Source organism: Scleropages formosus, chromosome 4 (genome assembly GCF_900964775.1).
Source record: "Scleropages formosus chromosome 4, fSclFor1.1, whole genome shotgun sequence".
Taxonomy (NCBI): domain Eukaryota; kingdom Metazoa; phylum Chordata; class Actinopteri; order Osteoglossiformes; family Osteoglossidae; genus Scleropages; species Scleropages formosus.
In genome coordinates, this window is record NC_041809.1 from 33,600,179 (window position 1) to 33,621,032 (window position 20,854).

Here is a 20,854-nt window from a genome sequence, read left to right on the forward strand (position 1 = left end):
TACTGATTTTTTTGAAAGATTAAATGGGTGTCAAACATGGAGCTGGTCATAAGGATTTGCAGCTGTTAGCGTGACATACTTATGTACACAAACACCATCTGTTCTGCACAGTGGAGTTAGTCTTGGGGGGGAAAAAAAAAATTTTTAGCCCATGTCTCCATCAAACTATGGCACAGGTTCAAATAGGCCAGGTGCCCTACCCCTTGCTTTAGTGCTGTCCAACTCATCTGGATTCAGCACTGGACAGCTCCCCTTAAATGTGTACTTGTCTTCAAGCTGTCCTCTTTCAGTAGAGTTGCCAAGTACTGTACCAAAAAACTCCAAACAAAACCCTTTGCTACAGAATAGGAATACTGTGAACATTTAATATTTTAAAGCTACATTGGTTCGCTTGCATGATAAACCAGTTTTCTTGACCCATATCCTTACAGTTGTCACTTATACACCTTCTGTACCAAAAGCAATGCAATATGTACATTATTGAAGACAAATTAGTGACACGTATTCAGCAAAAATACACAAAACCTGGCAAGTTTTCCCCTTTCCTGTAAGAATCAAACCATTAACACAGTGAAAATAATTACTGTAGTGCTTATTTCAAACAAAATATTAACCCAACCCTGTGAAAACACCCACAACTGCATACACAAACATGACAGACTGCCTCAATTACTTCCGGCAACAACTTGTGGTTCCAGCTCAGCTTGGCAACAAAGTGAGGTTGTAAGGTTTGAAGGAAGCAACACGGCTGAAGGGTAAGTCTGCGAAGTTAGTTCAGATGGGAAGTCAAAGAGGACACGCTGCACTTTGAAATCTCTGAGCACTGATCGATGTTCTTCCTGATCCTGTAGAAGTGCTCCACATAGTTAGAGCGACCAAGGAGCTCCACAAAGTCTTCATCGTGGGTTATGATGAGTAGCTGGAAGTTGCGTTGTCGGGAGCGGCTTTTGATAATCCTGTGGGGGGGAGACGGAATTTCAGTACACAAAGGAAGTGGAAATTATTTTAAACCACTGGCAAATACTACACTTGTTAGTTAGGGCTGCAGAAGTGTACAAGCAGACATGGTGTATGCTGGTAACAACTCAATTGCATATTTATTTCCAACATTTGTTATTTTTTACAACTTGTAAAGAGTACTTACTCCACTAGGGCATGGGCCAGGGACTCAATGTTTTCTCGGTCCAGATTGGTGGTGGGCTCATCCAGAGCCAGGATGCCGCAGTTCAGACAGAACGCCTCAGCCAAGGCGAGGCGGATGATGAGCGATGCTAGAACCTGGGGGCAAAAATTAAAAATCAGAAACAGCTCAGAATCAAGATAAACTCATTAGATCTCCCAATATCTGGTTTTTCCACATATCCAGTCTGAAATATTCCCCGTATTAATAGAATAAGCAATTTCATTATCTGGTTTTTTGATATTTGGTCAATTTTCAGGAACGTATTATGACTGGAAATCGGGGTAAGTGTACTCTACCCTTTATTTGCGAGCTGATTGATTAGGAAACATTGCAGGCGTCTAAACGCTATATCTTCCAATTACCTTTTGTCCAGCACTGCAGCGTCCCCTCATGTCCAGTGCTGTGTCACCTTTCACCATCACGACGCGGTAGTTATAGGTTCTCCTCTTCACGCCCGCTGAGGCGTTCTCATCCACGTCAGAGCGGATCTCCACGTATTCGATGTCTGATAAGGTGGAAGGGAGAAATGGAAAGGCTTATACTCATAATCGCAGCAGGCTGCCATAACATCATGAACGAGAAAACAGCACATTTTTAGTACAATTTTCTTACTTTAGTACATTTGCATAATTCAAACTTTTACGAAAATGTTAACGCAACTTTTTTCGTACAGTTACAAGTGTGGTACAGTCTAAGGCCAGTCACAAGTTTTAGTACTTTTGTTAGAAACTTGTTACACATTTGACCGATGCTGTACCTATTTGTGTGTTACAACGGCGTGCTGTGATTTACTTTGTTTCATTTATTCTTACTATAAAGCATTTTATCATTAAGCAGGCTGCACACCTTGTCCACGATATGTGCTACGCCACAGATCTCGGATGATTTTATTAATCTCCTCCATCTTCATGCTATGAAACTTCATTATGGTTCTGTGGAAAAATGAAAATAATTCTGTATAATCTGAATACTGGCAAAATGCAAAGAAGAGCAACACCCCCAAGACCTCCGTTTTAATGGCATGTAAACACAGAAACTTTCCCTCAAAAAATCCAATGAAAAACCTTACTGGTCAAGAGCCTTATAATAGATGTCCAGGTCCTTGTTGGCCAGCTCTGTAGTGCGCATGACGATCATCTTGTCTCTGAAGCGCTCCTCGGCCTGGCAGTACTGCTCCTCCCGCAGTTCCTTACGGAAGCGCATGATCTCCTCCTCGAAGCCCTTCTGCCTTCCCAAAGCTACGCTGCGATTCTTCTTGAGGTCCTCTACCTTCCGTTCGACCTCCCTGCGCTCACTGCATTGAGGAGGAAAATATTCGTAAAATATTCAAAATATTACCACACCCTTTATGCATGAATGAGGAAACTGTACAAATTCCCCTATCACATAGTTATGACATATTGTACAAGATATATTACTGCATATCAATGTACCGTTCAGGAGTTTGCAGAATACAGAAAAAGCATTTCGTATTAAGGATTTCCATGTTCATGATCACACCACACTCACTTTCGGAGCTGCAGAACCTGCATATCCCCCATCTCCTTCATTAAGGCCTTGCGCTTCTCGGACACCTCCTGCAGCTCCTCCATACGCTTTCTCAGTGTCAGGTTGTCCTGAAGCCAGCGCTCTTGGACCTACCGCAGTACACCGCATATAACCTGGTTCCTCAGGTGAACACACTGTTGCCTGACTAATTTTCTATTGCTGTTTTATTACTAGCAGAGATTTCTCAATCATGAAACATTAAAAATCTATTCTGAAAACAAAGGACACATTGAATTCTTACCTTCTGCGTGTCAATGTCCTGCCTGATGTCCCCCATGTCTTTATGGATCTTCTCACGCTGCTTCTCTGCCTCATGCAGCTGGGTGCTGGTCTCTTGCAGTTCAGCCTCTTTTTGCTGGAACGCAATGAGTTCGTCTCAGCAATCACCCCAGAGATGCTGTACACAGCACAAAGTAGGTAAATGACAGGTTTTACCTCCTTGTACTCGTCCTTGCCCTCTGTGATGTACTTCTCAATCTCTTTCTCAAAGAGGGTGATGTTTCTCAGCCTGTCCTTGACAGCATTTATCTGGGAGAGGAAACAACAGCAAACTAAAAGTTGGTCTCTTCACATGTCAAGAAAATGTTCCAAAAAGGACCTTAGATGGCCTGAAGAAGAAAGACGGCTGCTTAAGTTCTGGCTCCACTCTGGCTTTTGGATCTCACTGCATGGACCTCCTAACCGATTTCATTTTGGAGAATTAATCTGGTTGATCCAGGTATCTGATACATTTATTTTGGGAATGTGATAAGGTACAAGCTTCCTGGAACAGTGTTCTTTCAACTATTCCAAGGTGTTCAACAAAAAGCTTGTTTTGTCCCCCTCTATATTCTTCCTAAACCACAACCTGAATTCTGTTTTTGATAGTTATGAAACTTCGGTTGATTATTCTTGATTACACATTTGGCAGGGAAATGCATTTTATTGCTGTGATCCCCACTAGAAGCTCCCTGTACAAATACGTGACTGAAAAAACTGTATAACTTTGTTCCACTAGAAAATTTTACATCTTAAGTGCATGATAATTCAAATGAATTCTGCCATCTCAGGTTACCCTTTTGACTCGTATTAACATACTTTCTCTTGCCCCTCCTCCTGCTTCTGCTTCCTGCGATCTATGAGCTCCTGTTTCTCCTGCTGCAGCTTTTCCAGCATGGCAGACAGAGGGTACACCTGCTCTTTAGCTTCCTGAAAGGAAACACAAACAGTGACATTCATATCAACTTTACAACATTACTCATTCACCAGGGTGGTTCCGATCTCATCTTGGAAGCACAAGGTGCTTAGGCTAGACAGGGTGCACAATGGATAAACCCCAAGACCATCGCACGATGACCCCGCATTGTTCCTAATACAATTTGAAGGCAATTTAGAGTCATCAGTTCACATGTTTGGACTATGGAAGGAAACTGGAGTACTCAGAGAAAGTCCACACAAACAAAGGGAAAACACTGAGGTGCCATACAGACTATCCAAACCCATACCTCAGGAGTGGTGAGGCACTGCTGCTATCCACTGCGTCACAAAAAAAAAAGGACACACACTGTCTGAAAGTGCTTGTCCTAAGCAGGGTCGTGGCGAGTCGGAGCCTAACCCGGCAACACAGGGCGCAAGGCTGGAGGAGGAGGGGACATACCCAGGACGGGACGACAGTCCGTCACAAGGCACCCCAAGCGGGACTCGAACCCCAGACCCACTGGAGAGCAGGACCCGGTCAAACCCGCTGCGCCACCACGCCCCCCCTCTATGGACTTTCTGCAGTCTTAAAAGTTCTAAAGGTAAGAAATTACATTTTAATAAATTTATGCTACAAACAGAATACAAACGCTATTAGGAGAGCTGAGTGAAAAGTCTCTCTAAAGTCTACAGTGTTACCCTGATGTCTCTGTACAGGGACTGGATCTCTGTGGAGAACTCCACACACTGGCTCTCCAACTGCTGCTGCTGCTGCATATTGCTGGAGATGAGCAGCTTCTCCGCCCTTGTCTCATTCACGTTACTTTTCAGAGCTTGGATCTGGTCCTGCTGGTCTTGAATCAGCTTCCGCTTCAGCTCTATTTTGCTGGATGCTTCACGTGATAAAGAGAGGAACAGTTTCAAAGAACTTTGCCACCAACGAAAAGAGTCGGCAAACTGTTGCATACAGTGTCGGCCAAAAGTATGCAGGATACTGAAAATATCACTTCACAGTGAAGTGTTTGGCACAGAAACAAGGAGAAGGTTTTATGGACGTACTTGTGTCTATGCGGTGCTGGGTCTCTTGCTTCTCCTGCCTGACCTGCTGGACTGTGCGGCTCAGGTCCACTCCCTGCAGTTTCGCAGCATGCTGGGCAATCTTACGCTCCACCTCCTTCAGGTCCAACTGGACATTAAAAGAACAAATATGATAAGCGGTCCTTCCCCTTGGTATAACTAAAGTGACACCATCAGCCTCCATATACATATATACAAACATATTTACACACATACATACAGACTTACGCTACATGTATATATTTCTGCAGTTTAATAGTAATTTAATGTTAATACTGTTTCAACACTGTTTGGATTACCATCAGTTTTAAAAAGTGGACTGACCTGGTACCTGTCCATCAGGGATATGTCCTGCAGACAGGCTTTGGCTGTCTCCTCCTCAGATATCAGCGTGGACAACAGGGTCTCCTGCTCCTCCACATCATTCTTCAGCCGCTCAATCTCACGGTTGATGCCCTGCAGCTTGTTCCGCAGTTCCGGTAATTCACGCTCTTGAAACTCAGATAAAGATTGCCTTTAACAAATAAAACACATCAGGACATGTTACACAGCTACTCCCATGCTAACCTGTTGTGAAAAGTCAGAGTGCATCAGGTGAAGCCATAGGAGCTATAGGAGAAATTATGGCAGTACCTATTAAAACATGACACCATGACAGTGCAGTATAGAGAACTGTTAAGTACTAAATAGTCATTTATGTTTATTAATAGCAAAACATTACTCAGGGGATTTAGAACTGTCACACAACATGAAATCACTACAGACCTCAACACAGCATGACTTCACAAGTTAACGCTGTATTAACTTAGCTAAGGTCAAGGCTGAAAACCAAGTTCCATAAAACACAGTGGGAAAGAAGGGTAATGCACTAAAATGCAATTCCCCCCCCCTTAATTTCACTGCAAGTGTAGGCAGATTGGAAATCAACACAAAGGCAGAAACCGCAATTGAGCACACAGCAAAAAAAAGTTCTTGTAAACTGTGTATTTGTATAAAAAGGGCATGTGTCGTTTATAAAGAAACCGCGACCCTGAAAGCAGGTGAGCAGTGAAATCCTGACCCAAGTGTCGTCTCACCGTATGGGTTTAAGTGCCATCATCTCATCGCGCTTCCTCTCCTTCCTCTTCAGCTCCAGCTCTGTGTTCTTGAGCTTATCAGGAACTAGCCGGAGCTTGGACTGCATGTCGTTGATGACATCCTGGAGCTCAGATTCTGACGGGAAGGTGCGCTGACACACGGGGCAGCAGGGCTCACCTTCCTCTGTCAGCTGGCTGATGAACTGAGTGTATACAGCCGTGGCACCCGCTAGCATAGCTGAATGCAGGGAAGGTGTCAAAAGACATAAGCTACTTTAAACTGAGGTTCGATTCAAGTTTAAGCAACTCATTTTTATGTTAATTGCTCAGATTGAAAGTGCAGATTTCCCTTCACATGAGGAAAATTCATTCCTGAAAATCCACATTATGTGAATTGTCATAAAATAAAAACTCTTAATTACCTTTAATTTAAATGAGAAAAATGTGTTCCTGAGCCACAAAAGTTTCATCAATTTTTCCACCAGACATGCAGCATTCCTGTCGTACTTTTTTATCACAGAGAAAATATCAGAACTGCTGTGGATCCCTTTAATTGCAAGTTTATGCATAACACATTTATGGTGTTTCATATCACCTATCATTTATGCTACTGTTATTTTTTTCACTCTTTATTTTCTTTCTTTGGGCAGCAGGATGGTGTAACAGGTACCTCACGGTTCCTAGTTCAGTCTTTGCACTTTTGCTTATTCAAGTAGGATTGCTCTGATTTTCCTCTGAGTGCTCTGGTTTCCTCCTATTGCCTTCTCAACTTTTTAGAACTTAACCTTTTGCTTTAGGGCTCATTATTTGGTGACATCATTGTGACTAGCAGCTTCTGGGCTACAAACATGGGTTATGTAATGTCTTATTTTCCTTTGCCCATGCCAACCTGTCTCTGCCAGTTTGGATGTTACCTCTCTGCTTTGAGCATTTCTCCAGGTCGTCCTGCAGCTTGGTGAGGTCACTCTGAAAGTCCTGGCTGCCACACACATTGAAAAGCTGCTCCTCATAGTTGGCTACCTGTTGCTCCTTCTGTCTGATCAGCATGCTGCAATGGGTCTTGTTCTGCTCACTGGAGGCCAGATCCTTGCTGTAAAACACACATTACAATAGACAGTAATTCTCAGAAGTAAGTAAAACAGAAAGTTGAAAAAGAAGACAAGCATGCAATTCAGCTGCAAAGCCTTGCAGAGAAAAAGAAATTGTAAAAGAACATTAAGTTTTGCCAATCATTCATTTGTACACTTTCCTGAGACATCAGCAGTACTCACTTAAGTTTGAAAAGCTTTTCCCTGGTGGATTGGATCTCTTTATTTTTAGTATGGATCCAGTCCTCCAGCTGTCTTTTGTTGGGAAAGTAGCCAAGCAAAGAGACAAGGTCCTCGTTGTGCCTGGACTTGATTTTCCTCACTTGTTCATCTTTTTCTGCCTAGTGAAGTAAAATTTTAAATTTCACAATTCACCAAAGTACTTACACTTTAACAGACAGGCCCACCAGTTTTATCTACCTTGTCCTTCTTCAGCATTTCCATCTGTGTCCGAGTCATCGTGTGAGCGTTGAGTGTCTCCATTTCCTGGTCCAGCTTGCGCTGCACTTTGTCCAGCTCAGCCTTCTCTCTCTGGAGTTCTTGGACTTCTCCCTTCAGCTCCTCTACATTAGAGGCCTGAAGAGCATTCTCCAGCTCTCGCTCCTTTGGCACACAGAGACAGATCTTGTTACTCTGAATGAAAAAGAAGTTAAGGATGAAAAGGAAAGCTGGAGAACCTTCTCACCGCTTTGACCAGCTCCAACTCAAGCTCCTGCAGGCGTGAGGAAGATCCTTCTAGCTTCTGCAATTCCTCCTTCACATTCTTCAGCTCCTGTTGCTTCTTGGTCTGCAGATCCATTTTCAACTCAATAGTCCGCTCCAGTCCCGTCTTCTTGTCTCGAATTTCGTCAATGCTTTGTTGTTTCATTGTTTCCTTCTCTTGCAAATCTTTCTGGGAGTAAAATGTTGTGCGTCAAAATATTCCCATTATACATGACATTTATAGGTGTTCGTTGATATCAAGTGTTACGTTTCGGTGAAAATTCTGGAGAAAATTTTTAAACTGACTTATCTACCACACACTGGCTCGTATATTGTCTAATGCCAGAAAGTCATCCTCACCAAGACCTGGCTGAGTGCCTCCGTCTCCTTGTCCTGCCTCTCTTTCACCTGCCGGTGGAAACTTTGCAGTTGCCTCTCACTGAATGGTGTCCTCTCATAACCATCCATCTCAAGAGACATAGCCAGTGCCTTCACTTGCGAGTCACGGTTTTTCATATTCTGGGCATGGCGGTCTGCTTGCAGCTGGAGACGACCTATGGTGTTAGATAAATTAAGATCAAGCAAAAAAAAATAAAATAAAAAAACACTACTTCAGCATTTTAATGCCATGACTAAAAGTTGACCGTGTTACCAAAAGATGCATAAAATGTGTGAGGTGATTAATGGACACACCCTGTTCCACCAGCAGCTCAGATTTGAGGCGATTCAGCCTTTGGCACTCTCGGTTGGCACGTTCTATGTCACGCTGACACTCTGCTAGGCGCCGCTCTTTCTCCCGTACAGTTCTCTGATGGTTTTGGTACATTTCCTGCAATTTCTCATCTGAACCCTGAAAAACCTGAAAGGGACGAAATCAACAGTGCACAAACCATTCAATGTATAGCACTACAATATGCCAAAAATAAGCATAAAGTTATCTAAAGAGGGACTGCATGTATTAATATTAAGCACAACATACAACGTAATGTTTTCATCATGGATGCACTTATCTTAAAAAAAAAAAAAATGACAGAACATTTCGATATCTACTCTGATATGGTTGGCTAAATATGACTGTGAAAAGGCAGCAGAGCAGGAAAGATTTATGTTGAAGTTAATCTACATCCTGTTTAAATTACCACCACAAGTTTCTTCTCTGTGTAACCAGTTGATTTTATCTTACCACTCTTAACTTAGAGGCTTTTCACTTTACCTGCATCTCAGCAATACCAAGATAAAAACTGAAATTAAAAAAGATGTTAACATGATACAAAAGATATTGCTGCAGATGCTCATATTAGTACTGCTAATGTCCAAAGACAAGACAGCACACACCTGTGAGCACACCTTTTCTGTTTTAGATTATGTAAAAATCTCTCAAGTCAAGTAATTTAAATATATGGAATGACCACTAGCTACTTTTAACATATACAGTGATCACACAATAAATGTCACCAGTTACTACAATATGTCCCCCGGTTTATACAAATGCATTTCTGCCTGTATTACACTGAGTTCAGACTTGCATGTTTCTCAGGAGCCCCTCAGTTGCTATTCTCCAACTGTACCAAAGGGACACAGAGAAACGGAGAAAGCACAAATAAAACCTACATATGCAGCATCAAATTTGGATTCATTTTAATATCACAAAACCAAACATTTTTTGTTTACACTAATGAGCAAAGATGCTGCTTCAAATGTCAAATACCCTTATCCTACTTCCGATCAGTAACTAAGGAAAACATTTCAACCTAATGAACGACATAAAAACTGAAATATTCAGCAAAATCTGTAATGGATACATTAACATGACTAAAGAAAATTTTACTTCAAGTTAGAGACACTAAAATACTACAAGCTATAAGCTGTCAGTACAATTTTAGCTTTACATTTCTTCAAGACTGGTCATTTAGAAAGACCCTGTATTGTAAAAACCAATGAATTAAAGTACCAGATGTGTGGAATAGATGTGTGAAATGCATTTATTTAAACGTACAAAACATGGTCGCTTTTTTAAACATGCTAAGATCGCAAATAAAATATTTGTGTTACTTATAGTTATTCATCTTATGGAATGTCCTACACTTTTATGTGCAATATTTACCTTTGAAGGATTTGCACACACTCTCAAAAGTGTGGTGTCTTCGAGGTGACTGCCTTCTTCATAATTTGTGAATCCCACGGATAATGGAACGATAATGGAATATTATGGGGAATTTAAGTGTACCTAAAGCTTTCCTATATGAGTTTTACAAAATGTGGAAAAATGAGGCTTTAAGACACTCGTATTGAGGGTGGATTCTGCTCCAATTACACGCAGTGAAATAATAATCATGAAGTTATGACAAAGTATAATTCTCTTCACAGCACAGAAACACTTGCTGTTAAATTTTATCCAGCACCATCATTTAACACCATTTTTTGTCAGATTGTGACTGCAGAAGAGAACTGCCACTCGAAGGAAAAAGGAAACAGCACATTTCTGCCTCAGAAGGCAGGCTAATTTGCGTGTAGGAAACAGAACCCCGCTGTGCTAGACGTAGTTAAAACAGAAAAATACCTTTTCACGTACCTTCCTTTTTTTTTCTTCAGTAATTTAAGATTATTATAAAATACCCAGCAAAAAATTCCCTTACGCAAAAAAAATAAAATAAAATACAAGCAGAATATTTCATTCAGAACTGTAAGAGTTGTGAGTAAAAGGTTCTAATTTTTCCAGCTGTCATGCCCTCGATCTGTTCATAGCAGGTGTGAATTTTGCTGGTTTTCTAGGAAAAGTCACATGGGGGATGCTTGTTCTGAGAGGAAAAAGTATCTACGGGATTTAGATGGGTGCCGTGGAAGACGAGAAAATCCCCAGTTCACACCTTACTTACAGACAGACCATATCACTACATCATATCTCTGACTGAAATGCCACGTCAAATATTCAATGTGACAAAGACGTCAAACCAGCCTGCTTTTCCAACCTATTAAAAATTTACTCTCATAACCCTCAAACTGCACATCAAATTAGCATGTTGCTATTAGAAGTCTACCAAATGGCTAAGTGGCAAAGCTGACCACTTCCTCCCCACATAAGCTAATTTGGTCTGTAAGTGTAGTGATGTTGCCTCCGAACTTCTCTCTCTCTCTCTCTCTCTCTCGTGTTAAGTAGTGACAAGAGGCTCACCCTTGAGCCTTCTGATATTCTCGTCTATCAGATCCCTCGGGTTGTCAATTACCAGCTTTCCCCATGCTGAGGATGCCTAACCTTAGCTTTTTTGTGTCCACTGTTAAGTTAAACACAAGGTACTCCGCCATCCACGATGCATTTCCTATTGTAGCTAGGCTGCTACCTGGTCATAGGTAAAAAAACATTTCAAAGCCACCACTTATGCTTTGTCTTACAATTACCTGCTCCATTTTCTCTTCCAATTCCCGATTGTCCTCCTCCATCTGTTTCTTTCTGCTCTCTAATGCCTTTATATCATTGTCCAGCTTCATCACTTTGCTGAGACTACTGTCAATGTCCATCAGTCGATTCTTAAGAAAAAAAATTATTTAAAACCATGTTAAAGACAGAAAACAGCAGAAAATTCACATGCCCAATACAATAATTAGCATAATTAATGAGTACCATTACAATAAAACACAACTCTTATGTTATTACATATTTAGCTGAAACCTTTGTCCAAGGTGAATTAAAATGTTTTGTGAATAATTACATGAGCTGTTTGTGTTCTAATTTGCCTATTTAGTCATGGACACCGCAAGGTTTTTTTTTTTTTTTTTTTTTTACTCGGGGCAATGCAGGGATAGTGCCTCATTCCGTTGGAAGCAAGGATCCAATCCAAATTTAAATATTTCAAAATTCTTTTTTTTTTTTCCATACAAAACCCAACCACTTCTTATTCTCCTTAGCCAAGTAGCTCATTCTTCCACCCAAATGAATTGACCAATTTATAAAGATATAAACATTCCACAATTCAGGCTAAGTAAACACATGAAGAGTACATCATTAAGGCCCTTTTTGGGCCATGAAACAGCAAGTCAGGTTACACCCTCACACTCTTTACCCTGGCTGTGACATATTTTCGAGAAGGCTTAGATTCAATGATTTATGAAATTGTGCAACTCATAATGCAACACTAGCTGAGTTACTGCAGTTATGCCCACACTTGCCTCCAGTGGCTCTATCTGGCCCTCAATGCGCTGGACACTTTCCTTGGAAGAAGCCAGCTGTGATTCCTTGCTGGTGAGCAGGTCTCGTATCTCCTGGGCCTTCTCCTTATTCTGTTTCAGGTACTTCAGCTCCATCTGGCAGGATTTCACACAGTTGGACTGCTTCAACCGCAGCTGCCGCAGAGTTTCCAGCACCTTGATGTACCTGGGAGTCACATCCATTCATTCTTAGACAGTACAGTAGAATTAAATCTGACATGGGGTTAGGGGGATTGACATACTGCATTCAAAAAGTCAAAAACTGTTTATAACTAGTTCACTGTATGAACCTTATGCCATGTGGTACAGAAAGATTGCAAATATTTTCTAGTTTGTGTTCATTTACTTTTAAAAACATTTTCTGCACCAATTGTTCCCTGTTTCTTATTTTTTCTATCTGCTGCGGAGCAAAAGCAGCCTCCATTTCTGCATCCAGCTGCTACCAGTAAAATAGAAACAGAACAGGGGAGCGAGACACCGTTAAATCTCACCTCCACAGTGTTCATAGCTCATTCTTGGTATTTCTGAGAGTTGGTGATCAACAATAACATGAAAAGTACATATTTAAGAGATCATTTGGTCAACAATCAACATTAACCCAGAATTTGTATTTTCAGCCAGCTTTTTCATTTTTATGAAATTCTTTTGATAAAAATTAGTTTTACAAAGTATACTTACAGATATTAGAATTTTTTTTCAAAATCTGAGACTAATAATGTTATATATAGCATACACTGAACATATTTAATAAAGAAATGTGCTGCGTCATTTAATCTGGTCCTAAGGACCCTAAACAGAATTTAATGAAACTTAGAATAAAAGAATTTTACTTCTTATAACAACATTAAATGTAATGGTACAACCATAGTCTTTTACAGCATGTATGATAACGTAAGTTTAAAAAAGGGACTGGATGTGAGCTACTGTCTGGCACTTCACGTTTCTTATAAAAAATAAGGGAAGTTTAAAAACCTTGAAGACCAACCTCCAGAAACAATTACCAAAAAACAGTGATAATAGTGCATTAAACATCCCTTAACCCTTAGTTGCTTTCATTAGACTACAGCTTGTCAGTTTACCTTGTTGCAGAAAAGATCTCATCAAACTTTTGTTTTAGGGCTTTCCCTTCGCTCAAGGGCCAGTTGGATTCCTCTTGATGGCAGAAAATAACGTGGTTGAGGACGGCCTTGGAAACTCCCAGCGCTGTGATCATCTCTCTGTCGATCTCCGCACATTTTGAACTCAGGCTCACTTTCTCCCCATGCCTGGGGGTGGGGGATAAAAGTAGTAGAGGTCACAAATAATGACCCACTGGGGAGAATATCAACTTCCTCAAAACAAAATATCGTTGTGAATCACAGGCCATAGATAGGAATCAAATATCTGCACACAGTGACATATTTCAGCAGGAAGTACTGCACTGCACAGGTTCAGGGTTGCAGGTCTCAGACTGGCCACAGCTCTGACAGCCACATCTCTCAGAAAACAATACTAATGGAAGTCATTACAGAGATGGTTTAAACGTATTAAGTGGTTTACTCTGAATGCATTAACTATAGCCAACATCCCCGAAGAGCAGTGCTAGGTGCAAAGAATTATAAATGTAATATTATTTCGTAATATTTCTTTTAACAAATTAACACATTCCTGGCGCAAATTAAGTAATAACATCACAGATGCATTTTCTGTATATGTACATTTACATTCATTTATCTAGCAACACTTTTCTTCAATGCAACTTACATTGCTGTGCTATTTTTCACAATTACTTATCAATTTATACAATTTGAGTATAAGGACTTTAATCATGGGTACAATGGTGAGATTCAAACCTGTGACCTTTGGGTCCAAAGGCAGCAGCTCTAACCACTACGCTACCAGCTGTCCCTTGTAACATGTAACATATTACATACCATGTCTAGTTAATGAGTGCTACAGGGAGTGAACACAAAATTCACCTTTTTCTTTTTTTTACATGCACCAATGCAACGTCAACTACATTTTAGAAGAATTCAGCCTAGTGTCTTCCATATGTATGCTGCAAAATAGAGTAAAACAAAGCATTACTTTGAACACAAAGTAATAATTTAATATTATCATTACCATTATTGACTATTATTGAGTTGACACCTTTGTTCAAAGTGACTTATATTGCTACCCATTTACAGAGTGGCTTAAATTTTATTGGTTTAATTCAGAGTAAGTAAATTCCTCAAGGATACTATAGTATGAGTGGATATTCAAACATGGCTCCCTGGATTGCAAGGTGACAGTTCAAAGCACTGCACTATATATGTTACATTTTGTTGAGAGGTCACATTTACCATCGTGTAGGAACAGAGAACTTACTTGACCCGGGTTATGACCCCCTCCAAGGTTTTGAACTCAATCTTTTTGCCCTTCTGGGTGCACTGCATCGATCTTTGCACAGCCACCACGTCTCCATTGACATCTCGGAACTGCAGGCGGATCTGGGCCCGAACATCTGTCTCATGAGCATCCTGAGTATTATTTACATAATTTAATTAATATACTGTTATGGATGTCCTTCACAGCTCTTTTTAAACAATATGAAAGAAAATATCCTTTCTAAGCCAATGCTTCAACTTGGTGATATGATAACCGAGTTATGGCAATGTGTTAATATCAGCCATATTTGCCAAACATTTCAAACTGACACCATGGTGTGGTGGCACATACTGTGTTACTATATTAACTGTGGTCTTACTATATTAAAGACAATGGTTTATCAATAATTAACAATGACTCTGGTTAACTCCAAAATTTAAGAAAAAAGATTACAGAAACCAACGAGATGTCAGGAATTACCACCAATTATATGTTTTTCAGCTGAACTTTTTCATTTTTATTTACATTTATTTATGTGAAATTTTTCACCAGCCACTTAAATAATTGGAATTATAAGTAGCTTAACAACTTATACATCCCATCCATCACCAACAACCGTTTGTCCCGAGCGGGGTTGTGGCAAGCCGGAGCCTTGCCCGGTAGTGCAGGGCCAATGGAGGAGGGGACACACCCAGAGCGGGATGCCAATCTGTTGCAAGGCACCCCAAGCAGGGCTCAAAGCCAAGGCCCACCACACAGTCGGCACCGGCTTAACCTGCTGCGTTACCACAGCCCTCTACCAATTTCTATAGCTGGGTAATTTTATTGGAGCAGTTTAAAGTAAGTATTTTGCTCACAGGTGTTACAGCTGGAGGTGGGATTCGAACCTGCATCCTTTGGGTCCATATAACATAATTTGTAAAACTCGTTCGGTTAGGGCATCTCCCAAAAAATGGCTTCTGCAGGAGATAGCAGACTTACTCTGTTTTACTATACTGATCTACATTTTCAAGTTAGTCATTGCACACCTTACTTTTCCCTTGGTTCCTTACCTTTGGATCATGAACAAAAGTGTTGCCTTTACTCCCTGGTGGAAAGTCGCCTGATGTAACATATTTTAAACATTCAATGATGGTCTGTGATTCAAAGACAGAAAAAACTGTATAAAAATTACATATTTGCACTGAACATTTAAAAAAAAATAGAAGGAAACAGAGGAGACTTAGTGGTTTACAAACTGCCCAAAAATGTCCCAATGAATGATATATAACAAAAAGGGCTGAGCTGTTAATTTTCTCTGGTAGTCTGGCTATTCCCCTCCTTCTTCCTCAAAGTGACTAATCCACAAATGTCACAGGTGATTTTTTTTTTTTTTTTTTTGCACTCATGACATTCAAAACTTTCGAGAACCAAAAACAAAGTTCATTCCTACCGTTTTACCGGCCCCATTGGGCCCAACTAACACTGTCAATGGACTGAAGAATGATATCACTTGTTTGTCTTTATCCTCCACTCCAAAACTCCTCACACCAAGGATGCTCATCTTCTCAATTTTGGACATCTTGATTTTTTTTACTAAGAATTTGAAGGAATATAATTGATTAAAATAAATATTATACAGTATATATATAAATACATAATTAATAATTGATTATTATAATAAAAAAGACTGCTTATATAAACAAAGTAAACACAAACTAGGAACACACTGCTTACTAATTATAGAACTTATCGTTTCATTTGTGAACTGTTTAATGACTATTATAGTTAATTGACAACGCAGTAAAGGCTGACAGAAAGTATTACTGTTGTTGTTGTTGTTGTTGTTGTTATTATTAATCAGTTGTTGAGCAGCAGTGCAGCACGAAGCTAGCTGCACCACAGAAAATGGTTCATTTACCCCATAAGTTTAAATACAACAATTTTATAACGTTTAAAGTGCAACTTCTAAGTAGCAGCGCTAGCGCAAAATCACCAGTTTCTGTAAAGCAAAAGATGTGTGGGGAAAAGTACAGAAAAATGATAATTACAGACCAAATTTTCTTTAGTTTGACAGCAGCGAAACACACGTCTGTTGGCGCGCTTGGAAACTTGTCCGACTTGAGTCACTTCCGTTTCCCGCAACGCTAACGCGGATGGTTCTGCTTCCGGTTTATGTTTCCATTCAAAATCGTGACATTTTGCACTTACTACTCTTTGCGAAGAAATTTTAAGTGCGAGCCAGTGTCCCTTTCGCAGCTTGCTTGCCCTTTTGTGGTTTGGAGATTGATGAACGTGCAAGGAAGTGGACAGCTGGTAGTGTAGTGGTCAGAGCTGGACCCAAAGGTCGCAGGTTCGAGTCCCACGTCCGGCTGCGTGGTACCCTTGAGCAAGGTACTTACCATAAAATTGCTCCCGTAAAATTACCCAGCTCTATTAATGGGTAAATAATTGAAAATACCTTAACATTGTAAGTCACTTTGGTGAAAATCATCAGCTAAATGTATCATGTGTACATTGCAAAATCTGTTGGGGGAGTTTCACAATAAACACTCCTTGAAGACAAATATTATTCATAGTACACATTGTAACAACACTTTTTTTTCACTTTAATATGAAAAAAGTGTATTTACAGCATAAATGTTCAATTTAGTTCAATTGGTTCATATTCTGAAGTAATTATACAGCTTGTAGTTTTTGTAGTTGCTTTACAGAAACACTGTACTTAGCATTGTTTGATTAAACACAATATTTATATCATCAGTATGCAGTTATGGAGGATTTCTTACTGGATTAAAAAAAAAAAGTATCGCACAATGCATAACACAGTAAGTGCCATTAAATGGAAGAGCATGTTCACTATGACCACTTTTAATAGGAAAGTAGAGAGGTTATAAGAGGGCAAATATATATATTTAGCAGACACCAAAAGTAAGAACAGCGCTCAGATAGAGCAACATTGCTCATGGTAGAATTGCAACATCATGACCTTGCATCACCCCATTAAATCATTTAGCGTGTAAGTAAACTAATAAAATTTCATTCTGAATGTTTTGCAACTGTTTGTTGAGCATTTCCCAAATGCAAAAGAAGAAAAGAAATACCAGTTTCAGTCTGTGTGTAGATGAATATGTCACATCCTTTGGTTAAAAAGTTTCATGTGGGATGTGGGATATAAATAGATTTATTTCTGAATTCAATTAGTAACACTGCAATATTTATAAATACGTGCAGTAACTACCTAGTATCATTTTCAGGTTGAAAGCATTTTTGTCATCATTTTAAACTGAACTCAAGATAATATATTTTAGTTCTCAGAACCTGTGAAAACAGTATTGTGGTTTCAAAGGGCCTAAAATAAACACAGACTCAATAAACATTTTATATTAACACAGCATTAAAACATATTACACTATTAACTTATAATAATAACTGTTAAATCAAATATTGATATACGTTTAATTTGAGATTAATATAGAAATGAATTCATTCAAATACCTAAATGAATGTCCATCTTGGATTGTCTGAATGTGATTTCATATTTCACATTTGTTCTGCTCTTTCTCACTTTCTCTCTCTTTTGCTCTTTCTGTGTGTCTCAGCGTGTGTTTGTGATGATAACATGTTCATTTAAAGGGAGCACATTGAAAGATTTCTCAAACTAACTGAAGAAATACATCCACTGCAAAACTTCCTATGAAACTTTCAAAATGAAAATATGGTCATGGCATGTTGCTTTGAAAAACTATTTGTGACAACCTATAATAATGTTATTTTCACAATTTGTGCTGTGTAATACCTAAAACTAATTCCACTTTGCTCTTGACGTTTCTCGGGATTCCCTTGACCTCATTGCAATTTTTTTCTGACAGCTCCGCCCAGACTTCCTTTTCAAGCAGCTTAAATAAGATGCAGGCGGTTATTACTATCATTACAAGCTATCTCTTCAGACTCAGACACGATGAAATACTTTGTGATTCTCTGTACCTTGTTTCTTTTGGGCAGGGGAGCCGAGGATGAAATGAAAAGCAAAGTGATGCAACAAATTGTACACAACCTTCGGAAACTCCAAGATCAAGCATCGTGCTTTAATTATGTAAGTAATAGTTTTATCTTCATATAATTTGTGACAAGATAGCGTAGACAAGCGATTCAAATGAAGTGTCCTGTTTGCAGCCAATTAAATGTAAAATGTTGAAGATAGTACTTATACGCTTTATAAATTATTTGATAGATGAGAGAAAATCGTCCTGTTTGGATGTATGTAAATATGTTTTGGATCTCAGAAACAACACATTCAAACAAAAACTTATATATCACTTAAGAAATATAATTATACACACATCATCATCATCATCATCATCTGAACCGCTTGTCCCATACGGGGTCACGGGGAATCAGAGCCTAACCCGGCAACACAGGGAGTAAGGCTGGAGGGGGAGGGGACACAGCCAGGACGGGACGTCACTCCGTCGCAAGGCACCCCAAGCGAGACCTGAACCCCAGACCCACCAGAGAGCAGGACCCGGCCCAGCCCACTGCACCACCGCGCCCCCCGAAATATAATTATAGTATTATATAATTATAGATATTTACATTTTATATACTGTGTTTATATATACAGTATATAAAATGTACACACACACATATATATATATATATATATATATATATATATATATATAGTAAATAGGTGTGTGTAGGCAATGGAATAATAGCTATATATGGATTTTCTTTCTCTTTTTCCTTTCAGCCTGGGGGATGTCCTGAAGTACTTGATGTATCTATGAGAGAGAATTGCGTAAGTTCTGCTTTTTCACCAGAATTTCTTATCATTTTCACCAATAGTTTTCCGACAGTAGCTTCAGTATTATTTGCGTAGGTCCAGATTGTTAGGAACTGATACGAAATTGTGTCAAAGTGTCATTTTTGAAATTGTATTTATTTCTATCACAGTGCAGCTGTACCGCAACGTTTGCTGAAGTACTAGAAAAGATGGTGAAAAATCTACGGGCTACAAATTCCCCTAATTGCACATCACTCTCAACCGTCTCAGATGTAAAGATGATGCTGCAGGCAAACAGCCATTCCCTGAAGAAATTATATCCCAGGGTAAGTGTTTGACATTTATATCTATAGTTGAACAAATATGTCAAAAATATTTAGACAGCTGACAAGAAGAATGTGACACATTTGTGCTGATAGTTCTCCTGTGCTTCTGCTTGAGGATCATAATACACGACTCCACACGTATTTTGGATGCATCTCAAATTTGTTTATTTGAAGCTTTTCATAGGCAGCCCTATGAAAACATACCTTTATACACACAATAGGCGGACTGCATTTTGTAACTCGTCCAATTTCAAAATTGTCTTGATATTTGTAGTCACCGTTCAGGTTTATTAAACCTTGCAAATTGTTCCATTTAGATTTATAAGGTTAGTTATTCAGTTGAGTAATGTGTAATTATTATTTGCCAGATGACAATTTAAAAACAACAAATTCAGCAGCAACAGTAGAATTTAAAACAGTAATAGGGGGCATGAGGTAGCGTAGTGGTCAGCGCTGCTGCCTTTGGATCTAAAGTTTGCCAGTTTGAATCCTGCGTACTGCTGTACGGCCTTTGAGTTACTTACTCTAAATTGCTCCAGTAAAAATAACCCAGTTGTATAAATGGGTGAATTATTGTGAAGTTCCTTTGCAAAAGAGTGACTTACAATATTAATGTAAATTTATCTATTTTGCTGACACTTTTCTCTAAAGCAGCTTACAATGTTAAGCTAGGTACAATTATTTTAGGGTAATTTTACTGGAGCAGTTTAGAGTAAGTACCTTTATCAAGGGTACTGGAGCAGGAGAGGGAATTCAAACCTGTGACCTTTGGGTCCGAAAGGCAGCAGCGCTAAGCACTGTGCTACCAACGTAACGACAATGATGATAATGGCCTGTGGTTGGGTCTTGCTGACCTTTTGAAACCATAGAACCTAACAGATGTGTCCAAGGGAGAGTGATGAAGAGGTACTATTGTACTATTGTACCATAAGATAGGAACCAGAAAAAATTGTTTTCCTTTATTGAAACTTAATAATCAGCTTTCAGATGCTTAAATACAAATCGTTTGACAATTGCCCTTAAACTTTACACGCCTACCAATTTCTTCATTCGTTTTTTCCCCCCTGCTATTATGAAGGGCTGTGCTAATATTCAGATTTTCCCTGAACTTAATGTTTTCTCTGTTGTAGGTGCTTTCACAAACCATTGTTACTATTTGTATGTTGGTTTGTTCACTATGTTTAGTGAAATGTAAAAGTATTGTGCCATCATATATATTTCCTTTTTCTTTCTAAGGAGAAAGATGCTTGCCCAGTGCACAATCGAGCTCGTGATGCAAAGAGGAAAACTAGATCTCTTCAAAAAAAGAAAAATATGTTAGAATCATACATCAGATTTGCCCAATGTGTAAATGAAAGGTG

General features: G+C 39.4%; 1 protein-coding gene and 1 long non-coding RNA gene across 2 annotated transcripts; one reads left to right on the forward strand and one right to left on the reverse strand.

The window, feature by feature from the left end:
* Positions 1-348: 348 nt before the first annotated feature.
* On the reverse strand, positions 349-16,496 carry rad50 (RAD50 homolog, double strand break repair protein). The gene is made up of 26 exons (XM_018752100.2): positions 16,437-16,496; positions 15,835-15,977; positions 15,455-15,538; positions 14,403-14,554; positions 13,133-13,318; positions 12,015-12,219; positions 11,247-11,375; positions 8,544-8,709; positions 8,211-8,404; positions 7,834-8,040; positions 7,569-7,751; positions 7,332-7,489; positions 6,975-7,150; positions 6,061-6,298; positions 5,309-5,498; positions 4,967-5,093; positions 4,607-4,800; positions 3,809-3,919; positions 3,167-3,259; positions 2,973-3,086; positions 2,693-2,820; positions 2,253-2,477; positions 2,030-2,115; positions 1,546-1,688; positions 1,145-1,278; positions 349-956 (listed from the first exon to the last, which is right to left on the reverse strand). Exons 2-26 carry the CDS (start codon positions 15,961-15,963, stop codon positions 770-772), a joined length of 3,939 nt encoding a protein of 1,312 aa, XP_018607616.2. The 5' UTR covers positions 15,964-15,977; positions 16,437-16,496; the 3' UTR covers positions 349-769.
* A 1,896-nt stretch (positions 16,497-18,392) lies between these two features.
* LOC108934304 (uncharacterized) lies at positions 18,393-19,407 on the forward strand. The gene is made up of 3 exons (XR_001966119.1): positions 18,393-18,477; positions 19,135-19,182; positions 19,338-19,407. It is a non-coding gene; the product is annotated as an uncharacterized LOC108934304 (long non-coding RNA).
* Positions 19,408-20,854: the final 1,447 nt, after the last annotated feature.